This window comes from Salmo salar, chromosome ssa12 (genome assembly GCF_905237065.1).
Source record: "Salmo salar chromosome ssa12, Ssal_v3.1, whole genome shotgun sequence".
Lineage (NCBI taxonomy): Eukaryota > Metazoa > Chordata > Actinopteri > Salmoniformes > Salmonidae > Salmo > Salmo salar.
The window spans coordinates 56,411,630-56,436,490 of NC_059453.1; the positions used below are offsets into that span (position 1 = coordinate 56,411,630).

Consider the following 24,861-nt stretch of genomic DNA (forward strand, 5'->3'; position numbering starts at 1 on the left):
GACTACTGCAATGCTCTACTTTCCGGCTACCCGGATAAAGCACTAAATAAACTTCAGTTAGTGCTAAATATGGCTGTTAGAATCCTGACTAGAACCAAAAAATTTGATCATATTACTCCAGTGCTAGCCTCCCTACACTGGTTTCCTGTTAACCTCTATCGGCTTGCGTCCCACCTACTCAACAGCCAGTGTAATCCCGTGGCGCGATATTCAAATACCTCAAAAATGCAAAAACTTCAATTTTTCAAACATATGACTATTTTACACCATTTTAAAGACAAGACTCTCGTTAATCTAACCACACTGTCCGATTTCAAAAAGGCTTTACAACGACAGCAAAACATTAGATTATGTCAGCAGAGTACCCAGCCAGAAATAATCAGACACCCATTTTTCAAGCTAGCATATAATGTCACATAAACCCAAACCACAGCTAAATGCAGCACTAACCTTTGATGATCTTCATCAGATGACAACCCTAGGACATTATGTTATACAATACATGCATGTTTTGTTCAATCAAGTTCATATTTATATCAAAAACCAGCTTTTTACATTAGCATGTGACTAGCATGTGACTAGCATTCCCACCGAACACTGCCGATGAATTTACTAAATTACTCACGATAAACGTTCACAAAAAACATAACAATTATTTTAAGAATTATAGATACAGAACTCCTCTATGCACTCATTATGTCCGATTTTAAAATAGCTTTTCGGTGAAAGCACATTTTGCAATATTCTCAGTAGATAGCCCGGCATCACAGGGCTAGCTATTTAGACACCCAGCAAGTTTAGCACTCACCAAAGTCAGATTTACTATAAGAAAAATGTTATTACCTTTGCTGTTCTTCGTCAGAATGCACTCCCAGGACTTCGACTTCAATAACAAATGTTGGTTTGGTCCCAAATAATCCATTGTTATATCCAAATAGCGGCGTTTTGTTCGTGCGTTCAAGACACTATCCGAAAGGGTAAATAAGGGTGATGAGCATGGCGCATTTCTGAACAAAAGATTTCTAAATATTCCATTACCATACTTCGAAGCATGTCAACCGCTGTTTAAAATCAATTTTTATGATATTTTTTTCGTAAAAAAGCGATAATATTCCGCCTGGGAATCTGCGTTTAGGTAAACAGACGAAAGAAAATAAAGCATGGGGTTGACTCGGGCACGCGCCTAAGCCCATAGTACTCTGATCGGCCACTTGCCAAACGCGATAATGTGTTTCAGCCAGAGGCTGCCTCGATATCATTCAGCTTTTTCCCGGGCTCTGAGAGCCTATGGGAGCCGTAGGAAGTGTCACGTTATAGCAAAGATCCTCAGTCTTCAATAAAAAGAGCCAAGATGAACAACAACTTGTCATACAGGCCACTTCCTGCATGGAATCTTCTCAGGTTTTGGCCTTCCATATGAGTTCTGTTATACTCACAGACACCATTCAAACAGTTTTAAAAACTTTAGGGTGTTTTCTATCCAAAGCCAATAATTATGTGCATATTCTAGTTACTGGGCAGGAGTAGTAACCAGATTAAATCGGGTACGTTTTTATCCGGCCGTGTCAATACTGCCCCCTAGCCCTAACAGGTTAAGGCAAGGGCTGATTTCAAGGTTTTACTGATAACCTACAAAGCATTACATGGGCTTGCTCCTACGTATCTTTCCGATTTGGTCCTGCCGTACATACCTACACGTACGCTACAGTCACAAGACGCAGGCCTCCTAATTGTTCCTAGAATTTCTAAGCAAACAGCTGGAGGCAGGGCTTTCTCCGATAGAGCTCCATTTTTATGGAATGGTCTGCCTACCCATGTGAGAGACGCAGACTCGGTCTCAACCTTTAAGTCTTTACTGAAGACTCATCTCTTCAGTAGGTCATATGATTGAGTGTAGTCTGGCCCAGGAGTGTGAAGGTAAACGGAAAGGCTCTGGAGCAACGAACCACCCTTGCTGTATCAGCCTGGCCGGTTCCCCTCTCTCCACTGGGATTCTCTGCCTCTAACCCTATTACAACCCTATTCTCTGCCTCTAACCCTTCTAAGTCACTGGCTTACTGGTGGTCTTCCATGCCGTCTCTAGGAGGGGTGAGTCACGTGAGTGGGTTGAGTCACTGACGTGGTCTTCCTGTCTGGGTTGGTGCCCCCCCTCCTTGGGTTGTGCTGTGGCGGAGATCTTTGTGGGCTATACTCGGCCTTGACTCAGGATGGTAAGTTGGTGGATGAAGATATCCCTCTAGTGGTGTGGGGGCTGTGCTTTGGCAAAGTGGGTGGGGTTATATCCTGCCTGTTTGGCCCTGTCCGGGGGTATCATCGGATGGGGCCACAGTGTCTCCCAACCCCTCCTGTCTCAGCCTCCAGTATTTATGCTGCAGTAGTTTATGTGTCGGGGGACTAGGGTCAGTCTGTTATATCTGGAGTATTTCTCCTGTCTTATCCGGTGTCCTTTGTGAAGTATTTTCTTTCTTTCTTTCTCTCTCTCTCTCTCTCTCTCTCGGAGGACCTGAGCCCTAGGACCATGACTCAGGACTACCTGGCATGATGACTCCTTGCTGTCCCCAGTCCACCTGGCCGTGCTGCTGCTCCAGTTTCAACTGTTCTGCCTGCGGCTATGGAACCCTGACCTGTTCACCGGACGTGCTACCTGTCCCAGACCTGCTGTTTTCAACTCTCTAGAGACAGCAGGAGCGGTAATGATACTCTCAATGATCGGCTATGAAAAGCCAACTGACAGTTACTCTTGAGGTGCTGACTTGTTGCACCCTCGACAACTACTGTGAATATTATTATTTGACCATGCTGGTCATTTATGAACATTTGAACATCTTTGCCATGTTCTGTTATAATCTCCACCCGGCACAGCCAGAAGAGGACTGGCCACCCCTCATAGCCTGGTTCCTCTCTAGGTTTCTTCCTAGGTTTTGGCCTTTCTAGGGAGTTTTTCCTAGCCACCGTGCTTCTACACCTGCATTGCTTGCTGTTTGGGGTTTTAGGCTGGGTTTCTGTACAGCACTTTGAGATATCAGCTGATGTAAGAAGGGCTATATAAATACATTTGATTTGATTTGATGAGGTCGGATTGATCTGCCATGTAGCATGCTTCTGTCTATAACATGAGCTGCTCAGTATGTGTAGATAATTCTTGCTACCAAGGCTTTTTTGAAATATATCATAGAGAACTGAACTGCAAAAGTGTTGCTACTGCTCTCAACATTGCTACCCTGAATTTAACAGCAACTATCGACAAAGATCAGTGGGAAAAATGTGTGATGGACTACTTTCTGGAGGATGATCTTGCCGTGCTGACTTTCTCTGACTCAGAAGATTAAGAAATGCCTCATTTAGGTAAAAACATTTTCATTGAACCAGACAATGTAGAGTATTCTGATGACAGTTATGGGGAATAAATGACTATCAACAGTGTTGTTGTCACGGAAGAAGTTGACCAAGTTTTCAAATCAGTGGAAGGCCCAGTGGAAGCAGAGTATAATTGCAAATGAGGAGGGAGTCGAAAAGAGACCACAGAAGGCTGTTGTATAAAACATCTGTCTACGGATTACATCTTCAAACTAATGGCAACCATGGTATCTATGACAGAGAGGGAGAAGCGTTCATCTATGTATACAGGTAAGAGTCTAGATACATTTTCAGATATTATACATTTGTAATTTTGTCAGAAAGTCATTTTCATTGCAAGTTAAAACGTACTGTTAGCTAGCTAGCTGTCTCGCTAGCTAACGTTACGTGTAGTAACTTTATTAGTATCTCAGAAAGCTATTTGCATTGCTAGTCATAGCCTAATGTTAGGTAAATAGCTAACATTGAACCTAGTTGGTTAGCTTTAGCTACCTGCAGATGCATGCATGGTGGCTAGCTATGACAATCAGTTTGTATTGCTAGTAGTGTGGGTTGGCATTATGGTTCATTGTTTAGCTCACTCTGTTTAGCACATGGCCTCACATGTGAATTGTTAAAGAGATAGGTGGGGCTAAGGCTTAAGAGGGTGTGAACGAAGAGCTCTCCAGTAAGTGTACCAAAACATTCAACAGCCATTTTCTCAAAAGTGAGGCTACAGGTTTATCAACTTTCAAAGCAGAATTATTTTCCATTATTCCTCAACTGCAGTGTATGGTATACAATTTTCTAGCTCTGAGTCTCTACTTTTATCCAATGTAAAAATTTAAAATTAAAATGTTGCTACATAAGTCCGAATCAAGGTGGTGGGTCACATTGAGATGGGTTTTTTGCTGGGAAAAAGCTATTTGTGCCGGATTGAATTGGCTTGTTTGACACATTTGATGTAGGGGTAGTAAGGTAGATAGGATCTGGAGACAATCTGGCATAGTAAAGTGGAGGCTGAAGACAATCTAGGGTAGTAAAGTGGAGGCTGAAGACAATCTGGGGTAGTAAAGTGGGAGCTGGAGACAATCCGGGGTAGTAAAGTGGGCGCTTGAGACAATCGGGGGTAGTAAAGTGGGAACTGGAGACAATCTGGGGTAGTAAAGTGGGGCCTGCAGACAATCTGGAGTAGTAAAGTGGGAACTGGAGACAATCTGGGGTAGTAAAGTGGGGCCTGGAGACAATGTGGGGAAGTAAAGTGGAAGCTGGAGACAATCTGGGGTAGTAAAGTGGGGCCTGGAGACAATCTGGGGTAGTCAAGTGGGAGCTGGAGACGATCTGGGGTAGTCAAGGGTGCGTCTGGAGAAATACTGGGAAAGTAAAGTGGGACCTGGAGACAATGTGGGGTAGTAAATTGGGAGCTGGAGACAATCTGGGGTGGCAACAGGACACTAAGCTTGGGGTTGAGATATAAACCATATCATCTGGTACGTGGAAGAACCTTCTAACTGTCATGTAGGTGGGTGGGACATGGGGCGGGAAAGTGGACATGACTGTACAACATACTTATCTGAACGGAAGCAGCTTTCCGTTCCCGACATCGTGAGCTGCTTCAGTATTCACCGCATCTCTACTACCCGCCTGCCCTCAGACAGCACAGCTGTATCGTGGCTCTGCCTCAGACCTGCTGATGGATGGATGGCTGAGGCTAACAAGCTAGCGGAAACCCTGCCACCGCCACCCCGCTAGAAGAGAAGACATTAAATGTGCATCCCAAATGGCACCCTATCACCTATGTATTGCACTACTTTTGACCAGAGCCCTATGGGCCGTAGTCAATAGGGCTGTGGCCAAAAGTAGTGCACTAAGTAGTGAATAGCGTACCATTTGGGATGCATCCTAATTACCCAGCCAGTGGGCCAGGAGCCTCCCTTGGACCATCAAAACAACACCACAACCCAGGCTGACCGGACCCAGCCCTTCCTCCAACAAGGAGGGCCTCTAGATTCAACACAAGTCTGAATGCTCAACACCAAGGGCGGTTTACCGGAGGCCTATTCCTGATCTAAAAACACTTTAATTGGAGATTCTCTACTGAGCATGCTTTTAAATCCTAGGAGTAGGCTTGATCTGTGTTCGGGAGACCATGTGTAGTGACTTGATTGGCCTACCTCACAGAGTAACCACTTTAGACATCTAAATCAAGCGATACCACCTGCATGCTAGCCCCATTTTTGCCCTGTTCCAGCCATGGCAGATCATCCAGTATAGGGAGTCAGTGTAATGAATGGGAGAGAGACCCAGAGAAGCACGAAGGATACAGTTGTGTGAGATTAATCAGCATGAGTAAAGAGGTCTGCATTTTACGGCTATATGCTCTCAGTTTATTCCGTTCCTCCATTAACACGTCTTCTCTCCATCTCTGAGTTGACCCACATAAAGAGAACTACGTCAGCAGCACATTGTTAAACCAGCCGTATGTGTTGGTACACACAAAGCGTGCAGGCACATACACACACAGCTGCATGGCTCAATAGAGCCGTGTGTGTGTGTGTTTGTCGTGTGTGTGTGTGTGTGTGTGTGTGTGTGTGTGTGTGTGTGTGTGTGTGTGTGTGTGTGTGTGTGTGTGTGTGTGTGTGTGTGTGTGTGTGTGTATGCAGATGGACCAAAGTATTATGGACACATGCTAAAGCACATTTAAATGGGCAGGTGGAGACACGACATAACGCATGTTTGTAGACACCAGCTACCAACCACACGCCGCTCGCAGCTCACACCAACTCTGATTTCATACAACACACACTGCAGCTAGGCACATCTGTCTCCCCCTAGCATTAAAGATTAATGGTTCAAGCAAGCGTGCATCTGATGTTGCCGCTGTGTAAGTTCTCTCTGTCTGTGTATGTGAGCAAGCGACGGAGCGTTGACTAATTGAGGCTTAGATGCAATTAACTGTTCCGTCTCTTCTTTGCGGCGCTACACAGAGAAACAGCGAGCGGTGGTAGCTCGCTGTGCTGCCTTCGTCTTGATGCAAGACCGGGCTCAGAGCTTGTGGTCATACTAATTTGGGAATAAAATTGAACACCAAGGTTAAGTATCTTCAAAAGCCTGAACAAACCGAAGGATGACCAGACGAGAGGCACGGAATCTCTAAGTCTGGGAGACGTGTGAGGTCTGAAGCAATCACTTCGCATTAACCTCACAAACAACTATGTCCTTGGGAAATCATTTCTCTGTCTCTTTTTTTAGTTGTGTATGTTTGCTGTCGACATTCATTTAATGCTCTTGTACGTGACTGAAAGCCCTCTTTAGTGAAAGTGATGACGCCTAGGTCCTCTAGCAATCCGTTAGTGTGTCTGTATATCAATGTTTCCGTGTGAAGACTGAGAACCTGGTGCTCTACTGATGCTCTGTAGTTTAAAGGCTAAGTGAGAAGTGCTATAGAACTACGGCTGCCGAACAACATCACAGTGAGAACGCAGCAAACTGCTGAGAGCAAGAGGGAGATTGAGTGTGTGTGTGCGCGTGTGAGTGTGTGACAGTAGTAGTGTGAGTGCCAGGGATTTACTCACCGTGGTGTACGACCCGTTTCAGTCCCTGGATGATGGGTTCTACGGCTGGATTGTCTCGCCGCCCCACCTGACGACACCGAACAAGAGACAGGCTCTTTTACAGGACAGCCCAGAACAGCAGTTACAGTACCCACACTCAGTTCGGCGTACTCCTAATTTATTACCAATATTCCCAGTGTCCTATTTACGCTTAGAGGGGGGGTAAAACGGTGTTGGGACATGGGAACCAATCCTCCTCCTCCCTAATTCAGGTCAGTCCAATGAGAGTAAAAGTAACTGAGTGTAAATGAGAGTAAATGTAGCTAAGCATTGAATGTGGAAAATAATATGAACCCCCTTAGCGACCATTCACGCAGCCTTAGGGAACCAAAAGCAGCTCCTCCTCATCGATTAAAGATGCTAAGCTGGTGTGTGTGTGTGTGTGTGTCCTGTTCTGTAAAATGCAATTCAGCAGGATAAATGTGTGCGCGTGCTGATGCTAATTGCTGTAAGCAATAGGCTGTCAGAAACACAGTGGTAGCATTTAGGTTTTCATACACACAAGGTCCATCACTGTCTATCCACAGACCTACATAGGAACACCTGTGTCCCCATTCCAACCCTGCCTGCTTCTCTGATCTGAGAGAGAAACGACCCTGGCCTAGCCACTCTGTGTGGCTCTGAGTGCTTCAGTAGAGTGCTTCCTAAGTAATAGACCGCATCGCCATAATAGAACTAGAAATAGAACATATGACAGACAGAGCGGAGTGAACCTTGATCTAGTGATTACCATGGGTGTACGCTGGAGAGTGATGAGCTGGAGTGTTGGTGCTGGGTTAAGCGCACACGTGTAAACAAAGAGGGAAATAAAGTGGAGCTCTCCTCCTTGAGGGTGCTCGGTTGAAGTGTCATCATTTGAGGGTTCATTTAATTGTGGAAATAAAATGTTTGTTGGTCCCATGTTTCATGAGCTGAAATAAAAGATCCCAGAAATGTTCATCCCTGTTAGTGAGCATTTATCCTTTGCCAAGATAATCCATCTACCTGACATGTGTGGCATATCAAGAAGTTGATTACACGGCATGATAATTACACAGGTGCACTTTGTGCAAGGAACAATAAAAGGCCATTCTAAAATGTGCAGTTTTGTCACATAACACAATGCCACAGATGTCTCAAGTTGAGGGAGTGTGCAATTTTGGCATTCTGAGTGCAGGAATGTCCACCAGAGCTGTTGCCAGAGAATTGACTGTTAATTTCTCTACCATGAGCCACCTCTCCAACATCGTTTTAGAGAATGTGTAACCATGCAGACCATGTGTAACCACGCCAGCCCAGGACCTCCACATCCAGCTTCTTCACCTGCGGCATCATCTGAGAGCAGCCACCCGGACAGCTGATGAAACTGTAGTTCACACAACTGAAGAACTTCTGTACAAACTGTCAGAAACGCTCATCTGTCTGCTCGTCGTCCTCACCAGGGTCTTGACCTGACTCCAGTTCGGCGTCATAACCGACTTCGGTGGGCAAATTGCTCACCTTTGAGGGACACTGGCACCCTGGAGAAGTGTGCTCTTCGCGGATGAATTCTGATATGGCTTTGTGTGGGCGGGCGGGTTGCTGACGTTGTGAACAGAGTGCCCAATGGTGGTGGTGGGTTTATGGTAGTGTGGTTAATTACATTGTATTGATGGCAATTTGAATGCAGATACCGTGACGAGATCCGGAGGGCCATTGTCGTGCCAACAGATGCATATCTGTATTCCCAGTCATGTGAAATCCATAGATTAGGGCCTAATACATTCATTTAAATAGACAGATGTTATTATATGAACTGTAACTCAGTCAAATCTTTGAAATTGTTGCATGTTGAGTTTATATTTTTGTTCAGTATAGAATACCACTAACTGCCCAATAGTTTATTTTTTAACAAACCAGGTACTAAGATACTTTTCCTTTAGGGAACGATAAATATTCCTTGATGTTTACAACTGAAAATCAACTGTAGGCCATTTACTATCCTTCAGAAATATTCCTGGAGTGTGAGGCCGGTTGTGCTAGTCTTTAGGGAAGCCTGCAGTACCGTAAGTTAGAACAAAGTGGTGGTTTAAGGGGATAGCGGAAGAGGAACCCCTTGCTCTCTGACTCTGTCTGTGCTTGTCTTTCACCGTAATGTCTCCCTGGAGACATCTGTCTGTCTGTTGGACTGCCTGCCTGTCCAACAGGCAGGCAGTCTGTGGCACTGACAGAGAGTCACAGTTCTCAAGAGACGGACAATGTGTGTGTGCGAATGAGTGAGAGAGACACAAAGAAACAGAGAGAGAGAGAGACAGAGAAACAGAGAGAGACCGAACAAGACCGTTATGTATAATAGGGATATGGGAAGTTGGAAGGAAAGAGACGACAAATAATAAAGATATCATGTGCCTCAAGAGAGCCAGCAGCTTTCAAATCAGTGTACTGTTGTTCATATCTCCTAATAAGCACTGTATTCCTGGCCTCTGCCCGTTTCATTGTGTTTGGGTACAACTGAGACCAAGAGAACTCTTCAAACACAACACAGCCCAAAGCCAGTATTACAGTACCTCAAAAAACACAGCCATCGCAGCAATGATGCGCTTCTCCTTGATGGCCGCACTGAGACTGTCAAAGTCATCTGAGTTGTACAGGTATATCTGCATCTGTGAGCAGAGGGGGAGAGAGAGAGGGGAGAGAGAGAGAGCAGACAGAACGTTAGAGGTGTACACACAGCCAGAGTCTTAACTGTCTCTTGAGTGACTCTAGCATGTCAGAAGAAATCACAAAACATATTTCATTTCAGCAGGATGTTTTGCAAAGAAAGAGTACGGATTTCGATGGTTATATAAGTATTTGTTGAAAATGACTATTTCTTCTCATTTCCCTCCTCTTCTCTGTCATATGTTCTCTCACACAAACCAACTGTAAATCACACATCCCAGCCTTAAACTGTAATGCTGTATGCCACTGTACTTACAGTAACATAATCTCCCATCCCAGTGCTGTACTGTATCCTACTGTTCTTACAGTAGCATGGTGAGCAGGGATCCACAGTAGGATTATACTCTTCTCATGCACTAAGATCTAACCGTGGGTCATGCTCTAATGCTTTTAATCACAGCTCCCATATGTGTCTACTCTGAGGCAAAAGATGTAGGCCTATGTGTGTGTGTGTGTGTGTGTACCACAACGCTGGGAGAGAACAGCACCATTAAAAAAGTTCTAGGCAAGATATAATCAAAACTCAACCAAAGTTTTGAAAACAAACAAACTCCTCACTCAAACTGAATATAAAAGATACCCCCTCATCAAACGGCTGTGGCCGCCGTGTCCCGATCTCACCCTGTTTGTTTGTATCATGACTCCCAACTCGTCTGTTGCTCCCTCCCTCCCTCCCACCCTAGGCTCTCTCGAGTCTTTAATCATATGAGTAGGCACTGAGCAATGCTCCCAACTTTTTCAGTTGATGTTACCAGCACATGATTTGGTTGCACCAATTCTTTGCAAGTGTGCACCTATAATGACCTAACCAATCTACCTACATGGCGGTAATCATTTATTTGAATCGTAAATCTCTATTGATAAACTGGGTAAATCAAGATGTAGCCTACACCTATTCACAATACAGGTGAATGTATATGCAATAGGAGTGTGTGCATGCATTGAGTTTTGGCTGATTTCATGGGGCTACAGATGAAAAACAATCTGTTTCCCTTCCATCTGGGACTTATTTTATTGTACTGATCCATAACATTTGCATAGGAGAAGCAATCTCTTCTTTTATAAAAGTGTGCTCTGTCTCTAATGACGTCATTCACAGATACACAGTGAGAGAGACAGAAGAGAATGAATAACGTTTTGGGCAATGACTATGGTTTTTGGTGACAATCAGCTTTGAAATCAGCATATGGTATTTAGCCTTATGGTTTGCACAAACAAAATACTAGGGTAATGAATTGATGTTAGCTTCAGCTGTAAGCAAGGAAAGTTAGCCTACAAAGCTGGAAGCTACCGGTATCTTCTTAAATTGTAAATTGTTCTAGCCTGTAACGGACATTGTTTTATGAACAGTTATTAAGTTGCAACACTTCTACATGCCTTGTTGCATTATTCAAATGCATTAACTTCTGTGCAGCATGAGTGGGGAGTTAACATGATGAAGCCCATACTTCAAATGACTGCAGTGGTTCCTCAGGACAGGCTAAAGTCGGCAATGAGTAAGTGGAGCAGGCAAGGAGCAGGCGGTCGCGCTATACAGGGACATCGGCTGCGCTGATAGACAGACTTGATCCTCTCTCAATCAGTAGACGACGTGAGACACATTTTTTCATGGTCTAGTATCGAAAAAGGAACGAAGTTTCAATATACCAAAATCAAATCAAATTGTATTGGTCACATACACATGGTTAGCAGATGTTAATGCGAGTGTAGCAAAATGCTTGTGCTTCTAGTTCCAACAGCGTAGAAATATCTAACAAATTCACAACGACTACCTTATACACACAAATGTAAAGGGATGAATAAAAGCATGTACATATAAATATATGGATGAGCGATGGCCGTGCGGCATAGGCAAGATGCAGTAGATGGTATAGAATACAGTAGTTGGAGGTTTACATACACTTAGATTGGAGTCATTAAACTCGTTTTTCAACAACTCCACAAATTTCTTGTTAACAAACTATAGTTTTGGCAAGTCGGTTAGGACATCTACCTTGTGCATGACGAAAGTAATTTTTCCAACAATTGTTTACACACAGATTATTTAACTTATAAGTCACTGTATCACAATTCCAGTGGGTCAGAAGTTTACATACACTAAGTTGACTGTGCCTTTAAACAGCTTGGAAAATTCCCGAAAATGATGTCATGGCTTTAGAAGCTTCTGATAGGCTAATTGACATCATTTGAGTCGATTGGGGGTGTACCTGTGGGTGTATTTCAAGGCCAACCTTCAAACTCAGTGCCTCTTTGCTTGACATCATGGGAAAATCAAAAGAAATCAGCCAAGACCTCAGATTTTTTTTTTTGACGTTCACAAGTCTGGTTCATCCTTGGGAGCAATTTCCAAACGCCTGAAGGTACCACGTTCATCTGTACAAACTATAGTACGCAAGTATAAACACGATGGGACCACGCAGCCATCATACCGCTCAGGAAGGAGACGTGTTCTGTCTTCTAGAGATGAACGTACTTTGGTGCAAAAAGTGCAAATCAATCCCAGAACAACAGCAAAGGACCTTGTGAAGATACTGGAGGAAACAGGTACAAAAGTATCTATATCCACAGTAAATCAAGTCCAATATCGACATAAACTGCTCCAAAACCGCCATTAAAAAACCAGACTACGGTTTGCAACTGCACATGGGGACAAAGCTCATACTTTTTGGAGAAATGTCCTCTGGTCTGATGAAACAAAAATAGAACTGTTTGGCCATAATGACCATCGTTATGTTTGGAGGAAAAAAGGGGAGGCTTGCAAGCCAAAGAACACCATCCCAACCGTGAAGCACGGGGGTGGCAGCATCATGTTGTGGGGGTGCTTTGCTGCAGGAGGGACTGGTGCACTTCACAAAATAGATGGCATCATGAGGCAGGAAAATTATGTGGATATATTGAAGCAAAATCTCAAGACATCAGTCAGGAAGTTAAAGCTGGTCAAAAAAGGGTCTTCCAAATGGACAATGACCCCAAGCATACTTCCAAAGTTGTGGCAAAATGGCTTAAGGACAACAAAGTCAAGGTATTGGAGTGGCCATCACAAAGCCCTGACCTAAATCCTATAGAAAATGTGTGGGCAGAACTGAAAAAGCGTGTGCGAGCAAGGAGGCCTACAAACCTGACTCAGTTACACCAGCTCTGTCAGGAGGAATGGGCCAAAATTCACCCAACTTATTGTGGGAAGCTTGTGGAAGGCTGCCCGAAACGTTAGACCCAAGTTAAACAATTTAAAGGCAATGCTACCAAATACTAATTGAGTGTATGTAAACTTCTGACCCACAGGTAATGTGATAAAATAAATAAAAGCTGAAATAAATCATTCTCTCTACTATTATTCTGACATTTCACATTCTTAAAATAAAGTGGTGATCCTAACTGACCGGGAATTTATACTAGGATTTAATGTCAGCAATTGTGAAAAACTGAGTTTAAATTAATTTGGCTAAGGTGTATGTAAACTTCTGACTTCAACTGTACATGAGATGAGTAATGTATGATATGCAGACATTATTAAAGTGGCATTAATTAAAGTGACTAGTGATACCTTTAAATGTATTAAAGTGGCCAGAGATTTGAGTCTGTATGTTGGCAGCAGCCACTCTATGTTAGTGATGGCTGTTTAACAGTCTGATGGCCTTGAGAAAGAAGCTGTTTCTCAGTCTCTCGGTCCCAGCTTTGATGCACCTGTACTGACCTCACCTTCTAGATGATAGCGGGGTGAACAGGCAGTGGCTTGGGTGGTTGTTTTCCTTGATTATCTTTTTGGCCTTCCTGTGACATCGGGTGCTGAAAGTGTCCTGGAGAACAGGTAGTTTGCCCCCGGTGACGCGTTGTGCAGACCGCACCACCCTCTGTAGGGCCTTGCGCTTGTGGGTGAAGCAGTTGACGTATCAGGCGGTGATACAGCCTGACAGGATGCTCTTGATTGTGCATCTGTAAAAGTTTGTGTTTTAGGTGACAAGCCAAATTTCTTCAGCCTCCTGAGGTTGAAGCGGCGCTGTTGCGCCTTCTTCACCACACTGTCTGTATGAGTGGACAATTTCAGTTTGTCTGTGATATGTACGCCGAGGAACTTAAAACTTCCCACCTTCTCCACTACTGTCCTATCAATGTGGATGGAGGGATGCTCCCTCTGCTGTTTCCTGAAGTCCACCATCATCTCCTTTGTTTTGTTGATGTTGAGTGAAAAGTGAATTTCCTGACACCTCACTCCGAGGGCCCTCACCTCCTCCCTGTAGGCCGTCTAGTCGTTGTTGGTAATCAAGCCTACCACTGTAGTGTTGTCTGCAAACTTGATTATTGAGTTGGAGGCGTGCATGGCCATGCAGTCATGGGAGAACAGGGAGTACAGTAGAGACAGGGAGTACAGTAGAGGGCTGAGAATGCACCCTTGTGGGGCCCCAGTGTTGAGGATCAGCAGGGTGGAGATGTTGTTTCCTACCCTCACCACCTGGGGGCGGCCCGTCAGAAAGTCCAGGACCCAGTTCCACAGGACGAGGTTGAGACCCAGGGTCTTGAGCTTAATGACAAGTTTGGAGGGTACTATGGTGTGAACAGCATTCTTACATAATTATTCCTCTTGTCCAGATGGGATAGGGAAATGTGCAGTGTGATGGCGATTGCGTCGTCTGTGGACCTATTCGGGCGGTAAGAAAATTGGAGTGGGCCTCAGGGTATCAGGTAGGGTGGAGGTGATATAATCCTTGACTAGTCTCTCAAAGCACTTCATGATGACAGAAGTGAGTGCCGAGGGGCAATAGTCATTTAGTTCAGTTACCTTAGTTTTCTTGGGAACAGGAATGGTGGCCATCTTGAAGCATGTAGACACAGCAGACTGGGATAGAGATTGATTGAATATGTCCGTAAACACACCAGCAAGTGGGTCTGCGCTTGTTCTGAGGACGCGGCTAGGCATGCCATCTGGGCCGGCAGCCTTGCGAGGGTTAACACGTTTAAAGCTTTTACTCACATTGGCCACGGTGAAGGAGAGCCCACAGGCTTTGGATAAGGGGCCTTGTCAGTGGCACTGTATTGTCCTCAAAGCAAAGTTGTTTAATTTGTCTGGGAGCAAGGCGTCGATTTCTGTGACGGGGCTGGTTTTCTTTTTTAATCAGTGATTGACTGTAGACCCTGCCAAATACGTCTCCTGTTTGAGCCGTTGAATTGCAACTCTACTTTGTCTCTATACTGACGCTTTACTTGTTTGATTGCCTTGCGGAGGGAATAGCTACACTGTTTGTATTCGGTAATATTTCCAGTCGCCTTGCCATGTTTAAAAGTGGTGGTTCGCGCTTTCAGTTTGCCACAGTTTCAATCCACGGTTTCTAGTTAGGGAAGGTTTTAATAGTCACAGTGGGTACAACACCGATGCACTTGCTAATACACTTGCTCACCGACTCAGCGTATACATCAATGTTATTGTCTGAGGCTATCCGGAACATATCCCAGTCCACGTGATCGAAGCAATCTTGAAGCATGGAATCCGATTGGTCAGACCAGCATTGGATAGAGCTGAGCACGGGCGTTTCCTGTTTCAGTTTCTGTCTGTAGGCTGGGAGCAACAAAATGGAGTCATGGTCAGATTTGCCAAAGGGAGGGCAGGGGAGGTCTTTGTTTGCATCGCGCAAGTTTGAGCAGCAATGATCCAGAATGCTACCAACTCGTGTCGCACATTCAATATGCTGATAGAATTTAGGAAGCCTTGTTCTCAGATTAGCTTTGTTAAAATCCCCAGCTACAATAAATGCAGCCTCCGGATATATGGTTTCCAGTTTACATAGAGTCCAGTGAAGTTCTTCCAGGGTTGTCGAGGTGGGGGGGGGGGATATACACGGCTGTGACTATAATCAAAGACAATTCTCTTGGTAGATAATGCGGTAGGCATTTGATTGTAAGGAATTCTAGATCAGGTGAACAAAAGCACTTGAGTTCCTGTATGTTGTTATGATTACACCATGAGTCATTAGTCATAAGGCAAACACCTCCGCCCTTCTTCTTACCAGAGATGTGTTTGTTTCTGTCGGCGTGATGCGTGAAGATACCGGGTGACTGTACTGACTCTGACAACATATCCCGTGTGAGCCCTGTTTCCGTGAAACAGAGAATGTTGCAATCTATGATGTCTCTCTGGAAGGCGACTCGTGCCCTAATTTTGTCCACCTTGTGGTCTTGAGATTGGACATTGGCGAGTAATATGCTCGGAAGCAGTGGATGGTGTGCTCGCCTTCTAAGCCTGACCAGTAGGCCGCTCCGTCTGCCTCTCCTGCAGCAACCCCGTTGTTTTGGGTCAGCCTCTGGGATAAGATCCCATGTCCAGGGTGGAGGTCCGAACAAAGGATTCGCTTAGGGAAAGTCGTATTCCTGGTCGTAATGTTGGTAAGTTGATGACGCTTTTATATCCAATAGTTCTTCCTGGCTGTATGTAATAACATTTGAGATTTTCTGGGCTAACAATGTAAGAAATAATACATTAAAAAAACGAATTACTGCATAGCCTCGTAAGGACCTGAAGCGAGGTGACCATCTCTGTCGGCGCCATGTCTAACCATTCAACACTTAAAGGAAAAATCCATCCAAAAACGATATCTTGGTATTTGTTTCATTAGTCCATTGTTGATATAGTCCCAAATGTTTTGCATGTCAGCAATCAAGCTTTCGAGATATATATGTAGGTTGGAAAAAGTATGTAAACCACTAGGCTAATGACTTCTCCTAAATCTTATTGGAGTCAGCTACCCTGGAGTCCAATCAATGAGACTAAATTAGAGATGTTGGTTAGAGCTGCCCTGCCCTATAAAAAACACTCACAAAATGTGATTTTGCTATTCACAAGAAGCATTGCCTGATGTGAACCATGCCTTGAACAAAATAGATCTCAGAAGACCTAATATTAAGAATTGTTGACTTGCATAAAGTTGGAAAGGGTTACAAAATAATCTCTAAAAGCCATGATGTTCATCAGTCCACGTTAAGACAAATTGTCTACAAATGGAGAAAGTTCAGCACTGTTGCTACTCTCCCAAGGAGTGGCCATCCTGCAAAGATGACTGCAAGAGCACAGCACAGAATGCTCAATGAGGGTAAGAAGTGTCAGCTAGACTTACAGAAATCTCTGGAACATTCTAACATCTCTGTTGACGAGTCTACGATTTGTAAAACACTAAAAAAGAATGGTGTTCATGGGAGGACACCACGGAAGAAGCCACTGCTGTCCAAAAAAAACATTGCTGCACGCAAAAGAGCACCTGGATTTTTCACAGCACTACAGGCAAAATATTCTGGAGGACAGATTAAACTAAAGTTGTGTTTTTTTGGAAGGAACACACAACACTATGTGTGGAGAAAAAAAGGCACAGCACACCAATGGCAAAACCTCATCCTCACTGTAAAGTATGGTGGAGGGAGCATCATGGTTGGGACTGCTTTGCTGCCTCGGGGCCTGGACAGCTTGCTATCATCGAAGGAAAAATTAATTCCCAAGTTTATCAAGAAATTTTGCAGGAGAATAAGGCTATCCATCCGCCAATCGAAGCTCATGATGTAACAGGACAACGACCCAAAACACAGAAGTAAATCAACAACAGAACGGCTTCAACAGAAGAAAATACACCTTCTGGAATGGACCAGTCAGAGTCCTGACCTCAACCCGATTGAGATGCTGTGGCATGACCTCAAGAGAGCGGTTCACACCAGACATCCCAATAATATTGCTGAACTGAAACAGTTTTGTAAAGAGGAATGGTCCAAAATTCCTCCTGACCATTGTACAGGTCTGATCCGCAGCTACAGAAAACATTTGGTTGAGGTTATTGCTGCAAAGAGGAGGGTCAACCAATCATTAAATCAAAGGGTTCACAAACGTTTGCCACCCTGCACTGTGAATGTTTACAAGGTGTGTTCAATAAAGACATGAAAGGTTATAATTGTTTGTGTGTTATTAATGTAAGCAGACTGTGCATATCTATTGTTGTGACTTAGATGAAGATCAGATTTTATGACAAAGGTATTCAGAAATCCAGGTAATTCCAAAGGGTTCACATACTTTTTCTTGCCACTGTATATTATAGATATTACATTATATTGTACTCTGCTTGTCTTCACACTATACCTAGATTAACAACTCAATACAAGCTAAGCTCAACCATCAATATCCTGGTGAAGCACCAGCCAGACAACATGCAACAGGACACTCAAACAATTCCCTAGACTACCAAGGTTGCTGTTGACGACAGATTGCATTGCGCAGAAAATAAAAAACAGTACATCCTTTAATACATATAACAGGTACTAAGGCAAGTGGTCCAACCCAGCTAATTAAATGTAATCCCTTTCCTCAAGAGTTCCTTTAACTGCAGTCCTTAATGGTGCCAATTTGTTGTCTGTCTGAAAAGCTAGCAGGGCAATGGCTATCTATCACACACTAATGTTATACACATACACAGACACACCGTGCATGCACACGCGGTCGGACATAAAACACACACACTCAAAACGAGCAAAGCAATGGCCATCCATCAGCATTCAAATGTTATTAGCTACATTAGCCAATTAGCTTAGTTGCTTTAGCCCCCCAGGCTTCATTCCTTCACCCACTCTGACACACACACACACACACACACACACACACACACACACACACACACACACACACACACACACACACACACACACACACACACACACACACACACCTGTCAAGGGTGCACTTAGAGCAAACCTGATGCTCAATTATCAAATACTTTCATAGCGATAAAAAAATGGCACCAACCTTAACAGATGTAGCTATATAAAATGGCGCCGTCCCGAATGGACGCCGTTTTGCGAGCTCTGACCCAGCTTCTCGAAATGTATCAACTATCATTTCTTACAACCGACATCAGTTTTGAACATCAGTTCGGCAGTTACTTACCTCAATTCGGGCGTCAACTTTGACTCATCTGCCCTGGGCTCTTACTGTAATTCCGACCCAATTTTCAGGCTACCCAAGAGGAATTGCCGACATTACAGAGGCAAGGCAAGGGGGGGACCTGGCGAGATTAAGGCGAAGGGCGAACCGGCCATCTCTTCCCTCCATTCTATTGGCCTATGTTCAGTCACATGATAATAAGATGGATGACCTCGTGGATTTGCTACCAACAGCACTGTTGAAAATGCTATATTGTCTGCTCTTCTGAAACATGGCTCTCGGGCAAGATACCCCACCATGACTATCCAACTCAATGGATTCTCCATTCACTGTGCCGAGAGGAGAGTGGAGTCGGGGAAATCGAGGGGGCAAGGGGTTTGCCTCTTCATCAACAACTGGTGTGCTGACTCGAGCGTGGTGGAAATGTTGACCCATTGTTCACCCGTCTTGGAATACCTGATGGTCAAATGCTCACCCTTTCACCTCCTGAGGGAGTTTTCAGCTGTTATTGTGATGGTTGTATACATTCCACCTCAGGACAAGAAAAATAACAACATTTACATTTTAGTCATTTAGCAGACGCTCTTATCCAGAGCGACTTACAGTAGTGAATGCATACATTTCATACATTTTTTTTCTTTTTTCCCCCGTACTGGTCCCCCGTGGGAATCGAACCCACAACCCTGGGATTGCAAACACCATGCTCTACCAACTGAGCCACACGGGACACAAGCTGGCACTTAACAAACTGTACGAGAGTATAACCAAGCAGGAAAACGTACAGTATATCCAGAGGCTGCTTTTATGGTTGCTGGCGGTTTAAATTCCGCGTCATTAAGACATGTGATGCCCAACTTCCATCAACACATCTCCCTCACCACTAGGGGCGATAAAGTCCTAAACCACTGTTATTCTACCCACAAACAAGCTTAAAAGGCCTTCCCTCATCTGCCATTCGGCAAATCAGATCATGACTTCGCACTCCTGCTTTTTTTTTACCGGCAGAAGCTCGAACAGGAATTGCCCGTGACTCGCTCCATTGAGAATTGGTCTCCAGAATCAGAGATTATGCTACAGGACTGCTTCACTAGCACTGATTGGAATATGTTTCGGGACTCCGCCGATAACATCGACGAGCTAACCACTTCCGTCACCAGCTTCATTAGGAAATGCATCTGCGATGTTATCCCCACAGTTAAGGTTCACTGCTTCCCCAATCAAAAGCCCCGGATTAGCACTGAGGTTGGTGCTAAACTAAAGGACATGGCTAACGCACACAGGGTTATCGCAGACAATCCTGATGCTATGACTGAGGACAGGAACAAGTACAAGAAGTCCCGCTATGACCTCCACAGAGTCATGAAACGAGCAAAAGGACAACATAGGAATAAGGTGGAATCATATTACACAGGCTCCGACGCCTGCCAAGTGTGGCAGGGGCTACAGTCTATTATGGATTACAAAGGAAGACCCATCCATGATCTTCCCAACGATGCTTCTCCACCAGATGAACTCAATGCATTTTAGGCACACTTTGACAAGAACAACATCGTGCCGGGTGTGAGGGCCACCACCGCCCCCAGAAGATTGGGTGATCTCGCTCACCGAGGTCGACGTGAGTGAGTAAAGACTATTTAGGTCAATACCCGCAAGGCCCGATGGTATTCCAAGGCGCGTTCTCAGAGCAGGCGCAGAACAACTGGCAAGTATATTGATGGTAATGTTCAAGCTCTCCTTGTCCCAGTCTGTAATCACCACATGTTTTAAGATGACCACCATCATTCCTGTTCCCAAAAACTCTAAGGCTTCATGCCACAATGACTACAGCCCTGAGAGAGGCTGGTTATGGCACACATCAACTCCACCATCCCAGACACCCTAGACCCACTCTAATTTGCATACCACCCGAACAGATCCACAGAAGACACAATCTCAATTGCACTCCACACTGCCCTCACCCATCTAGATAAGAAGAATACCCATGTGAGAATGCTGTTCATTGACTACAGCTCAGTGTTCAACACCATTGTCCCCTCCAAGCTCATGCCCAAGCTTAGGACACTGGGATGGAACACTGCCCTCTGCAACTAGATCTTTGACTTCCTGACAGGCTGACCCCAAGTGGTGGAGGGTTGGCAACATCACCTCCGCCACACTGACCCTCAACACGGGGGCCCCACAGTGGTGTGTGCTTAGTCCCCTCCTGTACTCCTTGTTCACCCACAACTGCGTGGCTATGCACGACTCCAACACCATTATCAAGCACGCCCCCATCCACATCGACAGGGCTGCAGTGGAGCGGGTCGAGAGCTTCAAGTTCCTCTGTGTTCAAATCACTAAGAACTTAAAATGTTCCACACACACGCACATAGTCATGAAGAAGGCTCGAATGCGCCTCTTCCCCCTCGGGAGGTTGAAAAGGTTTGGCATGGGCCCTCAAATCTATCATTCCAGTATCCCTGCACATTTTAAATATGGTACTGTAACTGACCTTGTATATAATATGCTTACTTACCTTATTTATATATATATACTGCTCAAAAAAATAAAGGGAACACTTAAACAACACATCCTAGATCTGAATGAAAGAAATAATCTTATTAAATACTTTATTCTTTACATAGTTGAATGTGCTGACAACAAAATCACAAAAATAATCAATGGAAATCCAATTTATCAACCCATGGAGGTCTGGATTTGGAGTCACACTCAAAATTAAAGTGGAAAACCACACTACAGGCTGATCCAACTTTGATGTAATGTCCTTAAAACAAGTCAAAATGAGGCTCAGTAGTGTGTGGCCTCCACGTGCCTGTATGACCTCCCTACAACGCCTGGGCAAGCTCCTGATGAGGTGGCGGATGGTCTCCTGAGGGATCTCCTCCCAGACCTGGACTAAAGCATCCGCCAACTCCTGGACAGTCTGTGGTGCAACGTGGCGTTGGTGGATGGAGCGAGACATGATGTCCCAGATGTGCTCAATTGGATTCAGGTCTGGGGAACGGGCGGGCCAGTCCATAGCATCAATGCCTTCTTCTTGCAGGAACTGCTGACACACTCCAGCCACATGAGGTCTAGCATTGTCTTGCATTAGGAGGAACCCAGGGCCAACCGCACCAGCATATGGTCTCACAAGGGGTCTGAGGATCTCATCTCGGTACCTAATGGCAGTCAGGCTACCTCTGGCGAGCACATGGAGGGCTGTGCGGCCCCCCAAAGAAATGCCACCCCACACCATGACTGACCCACCGCCAAACCGGTCATGCTGGAGGATGTTGCAGGCAGCAGGAAGCATAGGAACTGACAAGTGGTCTGTGGTCACCACCTGCTGAACCACTCCTTTATTGGGGGTGTCTTGCTTATTGCCTATAATTTCCACCTGTTGTCTATTCCATTTGCACAACAGCATGTGAAATTTATTGTCAATCAGTGTTGCTTCCTAAGTGGACAGTTTGATTTCACAGAAGTGTGATTGACTTGGAGTTACATTGTGTTGTTTAAGTGTTCCCTTTATTTTTTTGAGCAGTGTATATCAAGTGTGCTTTTGTTCTAACTTGTTATTTTTAGCATTACATTGTTATTGATTACTGCATTGTTGGGGTCAGAGCTAGCAAGAAAGGCATTTCACTGTACTTGTGCATGTGACAATACAAAAGAACATAGGGAACATAAAAGTCCCACTGAATCACTTAGTTCCAGTCAGGGATGTAAGAGTGTCGATGTCATACTTTCATAGTGATAAAAAGTGGCAACTACTACAACAAATGTTACTATAATGGACAGAGCACATACAAGTCACATTGATTCAGGTTAAGTTGAAGTCATGACATAGGCTAAGTAGCTTAATGTCACAGCTAGCTTTAAGTCAAGTCATTGCCATGAAAGGCATAATAGGACACACTGACTCAGGTCCAAGTAGAAGTCTGGGGAAGTTAGTGGTGGGATAATGTCAAGAGTAAGCGGCGCTACAACGCTACAGCTAAAAGTCAAGACAAGGGTCATTGTGTGAGTGAAACATAAACAGACTGGTGTGATTCACCTTATATGGCCGGTGTGACTATGACCCATCAGATAGTCATCGGTCACATTCCATGTTGTGTTCCCATGTTGTCCATGTATTATTACTGTCTGTGGTGCCAATGGGAGGAAACCAACAGCCAGAAAACAACATCATGTTTCTATCATTTAACAGGAAATGCCCAAACAGCCATTAGTGCTACCTCGTTTGAAAGAAATGCATGCAATGTTAATGAGACCTTGTTGTTCACATTTCAAAGCAAGCATAGGCTCTTCAGAAAAGGGCGTCTGTAATTAGAAGATTAGATATAGCTGAGCACTGAAAGTGAATAAGACTAATTTAGACTTATAAAGGAACTGAGTGTTTTAACACCAGTAAATATTGTTAAAATCTGATCATATATAAGAATATTACATTTATTTTTTAAATGATCTAACAAGAGAGCTCAGATATGGTCACTTCTCACATTTTTCACAATATTTGGGAATGACGTATAGTCTGATATTTGTGAAAATTCAATATCAGAGTGGAAAAGAGACCGTGCTTTTGGGCAATTAATAGACACTGCAGTAAATAAAAACGAATAAAAATGTTTCAGTCTTGTCCAGGCCCGGACTCTACACAGACCGGTGCACCATAACCAATCAGAGCTGCAGTAGGCCTATATGAAAATAGGCCATTACCACATATGGGCCTGTGCCATTCACTTTGAACTGAACTGTGTGTTTACAGGCAACAGCAACAGCCGAATATAGATTATTATCAAAGCAGTCGCAAAAGCCATAAAATAACGTTACATCTGAATGGTTTTCTGCAAACATGTAAATACCACAGGAATCATCTTACATTTGGGAACTTAACAGTCCTAATTGATCAAACAACCAACAGGAAAGCTCTCAGTCAACGATAGTTTTTTATTTTTATTTGTTTTTATTATTATTAACCCATCCACCACCTCTTAGGAGGACAGATCTTTTTTTTACAGCTTTTCTGCTACATATACATACATTTTATATATACATTTTAAAAACACATTTTGCATATAAGGTACTTTTAGATACAGCAATCACATAACAATAATACATACTGTTTAATACCACCCCTCAGCCACTCTCAGCCCATCCCACCTACTGTATCACCATAGACCACCCTCGTTTGGTTTCCATGTGCCATATATTTTTCAATTGCACTGTGATGTTTTACATACATTTTGAACCTTTCTAATCTTATAGTATCCACAGATTGTGAACTAAAGATGAAAACCTTTCCTACAAGTGTTATATTATTTATTGACTGACTATGGCTTTCCAAAATCGCCCAACACTGCTATTTGTAAGGTTAATTTTAAGTGAATGTTGTGACTTTTTTTAACCATTCCTGAACCTGTGACCAGAAACAAGCTACATAGAGGAAATACCATAATGAATGATCTAGTGATTCTGTCTCTTTGCAGCAAAATCTACAGAGCTGAGATTGTTGTTTGCCCCATATATATATATACCATTTTGTAGGTGGCAAGAATTTATTATAATAATTTTAATTGGAAAACTCAGTTGAATTAAGTGTTGTTTTTTGTATCAGTTCATAAACCATGTGCCATGGAATCAGTAAATCGAAAATCTCCTCCCATTTATTTTGCAACCATTATGACAATTCTTTTAAGACAATTTGGATCTTTAAAATATGGCAGACAAACAAGTTCCCTACCTTGTCCCTCTTCCACAACAAAAATAATATTGAAACTCTGCGTTCTTCCCATTGTTTCCTATGGGGGAAATATAGGCATGTCTGACTATTTCGCCCAATATATCGCAATGTGTGTATTTAGATTTTTTTCAAGTTGGACGCCATTTTAATCATGAGAATCTCCTCTTTCTAATTATGTAAGCCTGGGCAGGTGGCTCGGTTGTCTTCAAATGCTAGCCACAAAATACTTTTTGCACTTGGAATGCTGAGCTCCCCCCATTGTTTTCCTATGGAGAGGCATGCCGGTCTATTTCGGCAAATATCTCACTGTGTATATTTTCATTTTTTTTGGAGTCGGTTGTAACCGGTGTGAAATGGCTAGCTAGTTAGCGGGGTGCGCGCTAATAGCTTTTCAATCGGTGACATCACTCGCTCTGAGACCTTGAAGTAGTTGTTCCCCTTGCTATGCAAGGGCTGCAGCTTATGTGGAGCAATAGGTAACGATGCTACTAGGGTGGCTGTTGTTGATATTGTGCAGAGGGTCCCTGGTTCAAGCCCAGGTAGGGGCGAGGAGAGGGACGGAAGCAACACTAGCTAGCTGGCTAATGTTAGCTAGTCAGATA

At 44.0% G+C, this 24,861-nt stretch overlaps 1 protein-coding gene across 1 annotated transcript in view; it reads right to left on the reverse strand.

The window, feature by feature from the left end:
• The window catches only part of LOC106565330 (receptor-type tyrosine-protein phosphatase gamma), a 305,168-nt gene that overhangs the window by 61,337 nt on the left and 218,970 nt on the right, over positions 1-24,861 (reverse strand). The window contains exons 5-6 of the mRNA XM_014132317.2: positions 9,476-9,571; positions 6,912-6,978 (exon numbers count right to left, since the gene is read on the reverse strand). Coding sequence (XP_013987792.1) covers positions 6,912-6,978; positions 9,476-9,571 — 163 coding nt within the window. The remainder of the gene's footprint in view (positions 1-6,911; positions 6,979-9,475; positions 9,572-24,861) is intronic.